We start from the raw sequence: 9,888 nt of genomic DNA on the forward strand, positions 1-9,888 counted from the left end.
TTATGCATTGTTGTTGCTTTTCTTTCCAGTTCATTAAGATGTAAAGTCAGTTGGTGAATTTGGGATTTTTCTGTTTTTTTGAGTGAGGCTTGAATGGCTATATATTTCCCCCTTAGGACAACCTTTGCAGTATCCCATAGGTTTTGGACCAATGTGTTTTCATTCTCATTGGTTTCCATGAATTGTTTAAGTTCTTCTTTGATTTCCTGGTTGACCCAAACATTCTTGAGCAGAGTGATCTTTAGCTTCCAAGTGTTTGAATTTCTTCCAAATTTTTTCTTATGATTGAGCTCATCAATGGCCTCAGTGCTTCTGGGTTCAGTTGTGACGAGGAAGCAGCTAGCGGATTAGAGTCCTTGGAACACCATGTCCTTAGATTTTGGCAGTGTGGCACTGCAGACACAAAATGAAGATGAAGAGTATGACAAAGAAGACTATGAAAGGGAGAAAGAGTTGCAGCTGTTACTCACCGACCTGCCGCACGATATGCTGGATGATGACCTGTCCTCTCCCGAGCTCCACTATTCTGACTGCAGCGAGGATGGCACAGAGGGAGAACTACATCACTCTGAGCAATTGGAGATGAATTGGCGTGAGCATCAAGTGCTCCCTAAATCTCAAAGTGTAAATGACTATAATGAGATTCGGGATGTATATATTGGAGAGAAAAGTGGCAACAGCTGGGAAGACAGTCAAAGTAAAAATGACGACAAGCGTCCTGGCTGCCATACCAAAGAAGGTGAAGATGAAGGTGGAAGTGGTTATACTCCTCCAAGTAATTATGAACAGACAGATTTATATCACCTTCCTGAAAACTTTAGGTCATATATCAATGGTCAGAAGCAGGAATTTAATAGTCAACCAACCAATGTAATTAAATTTTCAGATCCTCAAAGGAATCATTTCCAGCAATATGTTACATCACAAGGTCCTAGTTGTCAAGCTTTGGAACCATATAAAATGACATATAAACCTATCAGGCTTCTGCCCAGAATAATGACTCACCAGCCCAGGAGATAGCAGGAAGTGACACATTTGAAAGCCTGCAACAACAATTTTTAGGAGCTAATGAAAATTCTGCAGAAAATATGCAGATTATCCAACTTCAGGTTCTTAAGAAAGCAAGAGAGACAACTAGACAATTTAGTTGACAAGTTAAATGAAAGTGAGCATCAAATTAGATATCTGAATCACCAGATTCTAATAATCAAAGATGAAAAGGATGGCTTGACCCTCAGCCTCCGAGTATCACAGAAACTCTTTCAGAATGGAAAAGAGAGAGAGATACAGCTTGAAGCACAAATAAAAGTGCTGGAGACCCAAATACAAGCACTAAAAGTGAACGAAGAACAGATGATTAAGAAGTCCAGGACAATTGAAATGGCTCTGGAGAGCCTGAAGCAGCAGCTGCTGGACCTCCGTCATTCAGAATCACTTCAGCGTGCTAGAGAGCAGCATGAGAGCATTGTGATGGGCCTCATGAAGAAGCATGAAGAGCAAGTGTTGTCCTTACAAAGGAAATTGGATGCTACAGTTACTGCGCTTAAGGAACAGGAAGATATTTGTTGTCATTTGAAAGATCAAGTGAAAGAACCGGAAAGGAATCAAGAAGCAACCAAATTAGAAAAGACTGAGATCATTAACAGATTGACGAGAAGTCTAGAGGAGAGTCAGAAGCAGTGTGCCAACTTCTTGCACTCAGGCTCTGTACAGGAGGTGGCTCAGCTATGGTTCCAGCTGCAGCAAGCACAAAAAGCACATGCTATGAGTGAAAACATGAACAAGGCTTTGCAAGAAGAATTAACAGAACTAAAAGATGAAATTTCTCTCTATGAATCTGCTGCAAAATTAGGAATACTTCCAAGTGACTCAGAAGGAGAATTAAATATAGAACTCACTGAATCATATGTGGATTTGGGTATTAAAAAAGTCAACTGGAAAAAATCCAAAGTGAAGAGCATCGTACAGCAAGAAGAGCCAAAGGACGAACTTTCCAAAGATGAGGTCATTCTGAAGCTGAAAGCAGAAGTGCAGCGTTTGCTGGGGAGCAACGCGGTAAAGCGTCATCTGGTGTCTCAGTTACAAAATGATCTCAGAGACTGTCATAAGAAAATGGAAGCTCTCCAACAAGCAGAGAAAGATGAAAAAAGCATCACAGTGGAGGTTTGTAGAATTTGTAGAGTCAAAAACCCATTTTTAAAAGGTTTAATAAAGAAAATGCTTACAATCTTCACATTTAAATAAAAAAAAAAATTGGAATTTCTTCCAAATTTTTTCTTATGATTGAGTTCCAGCTTTAAAGCCTTATGGTCTGAAATATGCAGGGAATAATCTCAATCTTTTGGTTGGGTTGAGACCTGATTTGTGACCCACTATGTGGTCTATTCTGGAGAAAGTTCCATGTGTGCTTGAGAAGAATGAATATTCTGTTGTGTTAGGGTGGAATATTCTATATGAGGTCCATCTGGTCCAGTGTGTCATTCAAAGCTCTTGTTTCTTTGTTGATTTTTGCTTAGATGATTGTCTATTGCTGAGAGTGAAGTATTGAGGTCTCCTACAATTAACGTATTATTATCAGTAGGACTCTTTATTTTGGTTAAAGTTGGCTTATGTAGTTGGCTGCTCCTATGTTGGGGGTGTAGATATTTACAATTGTTAGATCTTCTTGTTGGATAAACCCTTTAAGAATGATACAGTGTCCTGTCTCTAACTACAGTCTTTAGCTTAAAATCTAATTTGTCTGATATAAGAATTGCTACCCCAGCTTTCTTTTGAGGTCTGTTGGCATGGAAGATGGATCTCCATCCATTCACTTTCAGTCTGGATGTATCTTCAGGCTCAAAATGTGTCTCTTGTAGACAGCATATGGATGGGTCCTGTCTTTTTATCCAATCTGCAATCCTGTGCCATTTTATGGGAGAATTTAGGTCATTCACATTGAGCATGATTATTGAAAGATTTGAATTTATTGTCATCATGTTGCCTGTGAAGTCCTTGTTTCTATAGATTGTCTCTGTAAATTTCTGTTCTATATCACTCTTGGGGTCTTTCTCCTTTTATAGAACCCCTCTTAATATTTCTTGCAGGGTCTGCTTAGTGATCACATATTCTTTCAGTTTCTGGCAGTCTTGGAAGCTGCATCTCTCCATCCATTCTAAATGACAGCCGTGCCGGATAAAATATTCTTGGCTGCATGTTCTTCTCATTTAGGACCCTGAATATGTCTTGCCAGGCCTTTCTGGCTTGCCAGGTCTCTGTGGATAGGTCTGACATTATTCTGATATTCCTCCCTCTGTACGTAAGGAATCTCTTCCCCCTAACTGCCCTTAAGATGGTTTCCCTGGTTCTAAGATTTGTGAGTTTTACTATCACATGCTGGGGTGTTGGCCTGTTTTCCTTGATCTTGGGAGGGGTCCTCTCTGCCTCTAGGACACAAATGTTTATTTCACTCCCCAGATTAGAGAAGTTCTCAGCTACAATTTGCTCAAATATATCTTCTAGTCCTCTCTCCACTCCCTCCGGGATCCCAATAATTCTGACATTCGAACATTTCATGGCATCACTTATTTCTTTAATTCTGTTTTCATGGATTTTAAGCTGTTTCTCCCAGGCCTCATCTTTTTCCTTCTTTTCTATCAATTTGCCTTCTAGATCACTAATTTGTTCTTCCACCTCACTTACCCTAGCTGTTAGAGTATCTAGATTAGATTGGATCTCACTGATAACATTTTTATGATTTGCTAGTTCAGCTTTCATTTCTGCCCTTAGAGACTCTATGTTGCCATTAATGATTTCTCCATTCTAGCTATTGTCTTCATAACTGTTACCCTGAAGTCCATTTCTGACATATTGCTTAAATACGTATCCATTTGTAAATCTGTGGCAGAAGTCACAGTCTCTGAGTCTTTCCTGTTTTGAAGGTTCCTCCTCCTAGTCATTCTGTTGATGGGTGTTTGAGGCAATGTACAGAGTCCAAATTATTGACCACAACCCAAGCAAGATGTACCTGTTTTATAGGGACCTTAGGGTTGTTGACCTCTTGTTCTCCCAGCCTATCTTCTTGGGGAGGGGCCTGCCATGCTGTTACTCAAGCAACCGTGTTTGGGCAGAGTTGCCCTGCCCCCCTGTGGGGGGGGGGATGGGCTCCGTGAAAACCGTTTTTGGGGGGCTTTTGTTCTCTGGTGGCTCCCTGGCAGCTTTCTGTGTCTCTTCTGAGGGTCAGAGTAGAAGAGAACATTTCCACCCCTCTGCCTCAGATCAGAGAGATCACAGCCTGTTCTTCAGTGAACTCTCCAGGCCACACTATCTCCATTTCTGTCTGTGCTGCTATAAACTGCAGTGTCCTGGGTTGTGCACCTCTCAGCAGCACTCCCAGTCCTCGCCTCCAGTTCAGGGCCATCTCTGCCTTTTGTGCTTCTAAAACTGCCAGCCACCTCCAGTTTGCATGTGTGGCCCAACTGCTGCAGGTTTCAGTCTGGGGGACTGCCCTAAAGTCCTTTCCCTGCTGCTACTGGTCTGCAAGTCTGTGCCCAGTCCCCAGTGCGGGAGGCTCTCACTCACTGGCAGTGTAGGATCCCCATGGCCAGGCTCCCTCCCGCTGCCATTTATCCTCCAATATCTGCTCATGGAATCACAAATCCCCGCTTCATACCTTGAAACCAACCACCTGTGATATTCTCTTTGTAGAGATCCAGATCTATCTTCTTACATCTCAGGCTGATTTCATGCACGTTCAGAGTGGTCTGGTAGATATCCAGCTCAATTCAGGGGACCAGTTGGAATATGGTCCCCTACTCCTCTGCCATCTTTTCCTCCCCTGGTTAGCTAATATTTTTTGAGGATTTTCATATCTATGTTCATCAGAGATATTGGCCTATAGTTCTCTTTTTCTTTTCTTTTTTTTTTTTTTGGTAGTCTCTTTTTCTGGTTTTGGTATCAAGGTAATACTGGCCTCATAGAAAATATCTGGAAGTTTCCTCTCTTATTTTTTTGGAATAGCTTGAGAAGAACATCTCTAAATGTTTGATAAAGTTCATTTGTGAAGCTCTCTGGAACTGAACTTTTGTTTGTTGGGAGTTTTTTGATTACTGATTCAATTTCATTTCTGGTAATCAGTCTGTTCAAATTTTCTATTTTTTCCTGATTCAGTTCTGGGAGGTTATACGTTTCTAGGAATTTATTCGTTTCTTGTAGATTGTCCAATTTGTTGGCATATAATTTTTCATAATATTCTTAAACTTTTGTATTTCTGTGGTGTTAGTTGTCATTTCTCCTTTTTCATTTCTGCTTTTGTGTATTTGAGTCCTCTCTCTACTTTTCTCTCTCTCTCTCTCTTTTGAGTCTGGCTTTGTCAATTTTGCTCATCTTTTCAAAGAACCAGCTCTTGGTTTCCTTGCTCTGTTCTATTGTTTTTGTTTGTTTGTTTGTTTGTTTTTTAGTTTCTATCCCATTAATTTCTGCCCTAATCTTTATTATTTTCTTCCTTCTACTGGTTTTGGGTTCTGCTTGTTCTTCCGTTGCTAGCTTGTTTGGATGTAAATTTAGGTCGTGTACTTGAAATTTTTCTTGCTTCTTGAGGTAGGCCTGTATTGCTCTAACCTTCCCCCAAAACAGCTATTACCGCATCCCAAAGATTTTTGACCATTGTGTTTTCATTTTCATTTGTTTACATGTACTCTTGGATCTCTTCTTTGACTTCTTGGTTGAACCATTCATTTTTGGTAGCGTGTTACTTAACCTCCATGTATTTGTGGTCTTTCCATATTTTTTCCTATGGTTGACATCTAGTTTCATAGTGCATGGTATGACCTTGATCTGTTTGAATTTGTTGAGACTTGTTTTGTTGCCCAGTATGTGATCTATTCTGAAGAATGTTCCCTATGCACTTGAAAAGACTGTGTATTCTGCTGTTTTAGGATGGAATGTTTAGAATATATATGTTAGATCCATCTGGTCCAATTTGTCATTCAAAGCTACTGCTTCAAGGATCCATCCATTGATGTAAGGGGTTAAAGTCCCCTACTATTATTTTATAACTATGGATTACTTCTTCTAAGTTTGTTATTAGCTGCTTTCTGTACTTGGGTGCTCCCATGTTGAGTGCATAAACATTTACAATTGTTATATCTTCTTGCTGGATTGTTCCCTGTATGATTATATAGTGTCCCTCTTCACCTTTTATTATAGTCTTTGTTTTATTATTTTATTTTTTTAGAGAGGGGGAGGGGCAGCGGGAGAGAGACCCTTAAGCAAGTTCCATGCCCAGTGTGGAGCCTGATGGAGGGTTCAATCTCATAAGCCTGAGATCATGATCTCAGCCAAAATCAAGAGTCCGACACTCAACCGACTGAGCTATACAGATGCCCCTATGGTCTTTGTATTAAAGTCTGTTGTCCAATGTAAGTATCACCACTCCAGCTTTGTTTTCACTTCTATTTGCCTGATAAATATTTCCCTATCTCTTCACTTTTAATCTACAGGTGTCTTTAGGTCTGATATGAGTCTCTTGTAGGCAGTATATAATTGGGTCTTGCTTATTTATCCATTCTGTCACCCTATGCCTTTTGATTAGAGCATTTAGTCAACTTATGTTCATTTTTGATAGGTATATATTTATTGCCATTTTGTTACTTGTTTGTGGTTGTTTTTGTAGTTCTCTGTTCCTTTCTTCTCTTGCTCTCTTCTCTCATGGTTTGTTGTTTTCTTCAGTGATATACTTGGATTCCTCTCCCTTTGTTTTGCATATCTATTACTGATTTTTGACTTGTGGTTACCATTAAGTTTGTATATAGCATCTGCATATTGCAGTCTATATTAAGTTGATGGTCACTTAAGTTTGAACCCATTCTTTACTCCTCTCCTGCCCCCATGCTTTAAGTATATGGTGTCATACTTTACATCCTTTGTTTTATAAGTTCCTTGACTGATTTTTACAGATATACTTACTTTTTACTGCTTTTGTGCTTCCTACTTTTTTTACTCTTGTGTATGGTCTTTCCTTTCCACTTGAGAAGTTCCCTTTAACGTTTCTTGTAGGGGTGGTATAGTGGTCATAAATTCCTTTACTTTTTTTGTTAGAAACTCTTTATTCTTCCTTCTATTCTGAATGATAGACTTGTTGGAAAAATATTCTTGGTTACAGGTTTTTTTCTGTCATCATTTTGAATACATCATGCCACTCTTCTCCAGCCTGCAAAGTTTCTGTGGAAAAATCAGCTGATAGCCTTATGGTGTTTCCCCTGTATGTAACTGTCTTTTCTCTTGCTGCTCTTAAAATTCTCATTATCACTACTTTTTGAAACTTTAGTTACTGTGTGTCTTGGTATGGACCTCCTTGGGTTGATTTTGTGAGGGGTTCTCTGTGCCTCCTGGATCTGGATTTCTGTTTCTTTCCCCAGTTTTCAGCTACTATTTCTTCAAATAAGTTTTCTGCCCACTTTTCTCTCTTTTCTTCTGGGATCCCTATAATGAAAATATTTCACTTGATGGTGTCACTGAGTTCCCTAAGTCTGTTTACTATTATTAGTTTATTCTGTCCTGTTCAGTTAAATTATTTTTTATTGTTATATTTTCCCCTAGCTTTACTGAGATTTGGCATATAACATATGTAAGGTCAAGGTATACTATGTGATTATTTGAAACACGTGTTTTGCAAAATGATTACTAAAATAAGGTTACTTAATACTTCCATCCCTTACATAATTAGTGTTGATAAATTCTCTCAGCAGGTTTAGTATTAATAAATTCCCTTAGGAGACTACTTTCCCTTCATTCCTCAAAGCCCCTGTGGGGCTGATGACACTGGAGACTCCTGGGGCAGCTGGAGCCAGCTGTTGCAAGAATGAGATGGGGGCCTGTATAAGTGGAAGCCTGCTAAGAATCCTGCCTTGAAATCCACCTGGATCCTAGAGAGCTGCCCAGATTGCTTGAGTAGAAGTAACTGGGTGAATGGGGCCTGGGTTTGTGGGAGCCCACTGGGAGATTGCCAGGAATGCGTGTGGGTCTCTGGGAGGTTTCTGGGGCTACATGTGTTGGCAGGAGCCATCTAGGGCTGTGAAAGTCAGCCTCATACTGTGATGAGCCAATTCAAAGTCCATGGTGAAGTCTAACTCTCAGTATGTTCTCCTCCCATCCTGAAAGTGTCTTCTATCTGCTAGCTGGGCACACATGCTTGGGGGAATAGTGATGGAGGAAGTGTGAATATATCTTTCCTACCATCCTCATTCATCCTTTTTTGTTTTTCTGCTTCACTCAGGTGCCACAGACCTTCAGCTGGAATCCCTGACTGCTCTGAAGGTATCTTCCAAGTGCATCATTGTTCAAAATTGATATTTTTCAATGGAAGGGACCAGTGGTAGAAATTTCTGTTAGGCCATTCTGCTGATGTCACTCTCTAGTCCTAATTTTTATTTTCTTAAAATTATTTTCATCAGTTAATTATTTTTTCTATTAACATTTCAAAGGTGATATTATATATGATTTTAAATATGTTGTGAAATATTTGGTATAGACATTTCATATATATTTGAGCATATATATAATAATAAACACCTGTAAACCACCCTTAATTTTATGAAGTGGAAAATTTTTGACCTATGTATTCCTCTCTAATCTTGCCCCCTTAATTTTGTGTGTTGTTCATCACTATATTTAATTTTCTCATTTATCTTGGTTACATATGTAATTATCCCTATTAATAAACCATTTGCTTTTTATTTTTCTAGACACTTAATAAAATCATGTCACACTGTATGTGATCTGTTTTTCTCCTACTCTGATTATAAGATCCATCTATGCTGCATGTGCACCTAGCTCATTTATTTTGACTTCTATCTAATAATCTATACACTGTAATTTTTCTTTTTTCCTGTTAATGAACATTTCAATTCTTTATAGATTTTTGCCATTGTGAACAGTGCTGATAAGAAAATGTGGGTGTATGTATCCTGATACATGCATGCAAGAGTTTTTGGGGTGCATACCTATGAAGAGAAGTGGTGGGTTATACCGTACACAAAAGTCCATCTTCAAAGTATAATGGCATGTTGCCATCTAAAGTGACTGAGCCCATTAGCACTCAGCCTCACCAGATGGGTTTCCTGTTAATCTACATTTTAGTTTTTCATTCCAAATTTGGTCATTTCATTTTTCCCTATAAATCAAAACAAAAGAAAATAAACAGGAGTCCCCCCAGTGACTTCTCATCTCCCTCGGAGTAATAGCCAATAACATACCTACAAGGTCCTCTGTGATCTGTCCCTGCATTCTTGCTGGCTTCATCTCTTACTCCTCTGTACTTGCTTCCTCCTCTTCAGGCATACAAGCCTCACTTCTGTTCTATAGAAACAGCAAACATATTCCAAACTCAGGGCATTTCACTGGCAGGTACATTTACCTGGAATATGAACTTCCCCAACTTCCCATACTACACTGTACACTTCCCCACATGGTTCCTTCCTCACATAGCTTCTCAGATAGCAAGATTTCCCTGACTCTACTAAGTCAAGTAATACCCCAAATTATATTTGTTCTTTGTCCTCTCTTCTCCTCTCTGTTAATATTTTTGTAGCACTTATCTCCATCTGACATGTTATATACTATTTTTCATGTGTTTCTGCCATGTCTCCTTCACATTATAACATTAGTTACACAATGGCATGGATGTTGACTACTTCCTTCACTGCTATACAGTATATTTAATAACTAGATAACTACCTGAGACACGTTCATTTCTCAATTAGAGATTGTAGAATGAAGGGATGAGTGATAATGAAAAAAATACACCATTTCTTTTCATTTTCAAATTTTTGAACCCACTGTGCTTTAAGAATGGAACTGAGCCCTTTATGATATAAAATGGATTCATTCTTTAATAAACATAAAATCTCT

At 39.0% G+C, this 9,888-nt stretch overlaps 1 protein-coding gene across 1 annotated transcript; it reads left to right on the forward strand.

Annotated features, from left to right (window-relative positions):
* The first annotated feature begins 271 nt into the window (after positions 1–271).
* On the forward strand, positions 272–8,949 carry LOC117999522 (centrosomal protein of 152 kDa-like). Its single transcript, XM_034988725.1, is given in 4 exon segments — positions 272–970; positions 973–1,123; positions 1,125–2,163; positions 8,896–8,949. Coding segments are annotated over 4 exon segments (1,848 nt in total). The 5' UTR covers positions 272–366.
* Positions 8,950–9,888: the final 939 nt, after the last annotated feature.

The sequence above is a fragment of the Mirounga leonina genome, unplaced genomic scaffold (assembly GCF_011800145.1).
Source record: "Mirounga leonina isolate KUSES-001 unplaced genomic scaffold, KU_Mleo_1.0 Mir_115, whole genome shotgun sequence".
Lineage (NCBI taxonomy): Eukaryota > Metazoa > Chordata > Mammalia > Carnivora > Phocidae > Mirounga > Mirounga leonina.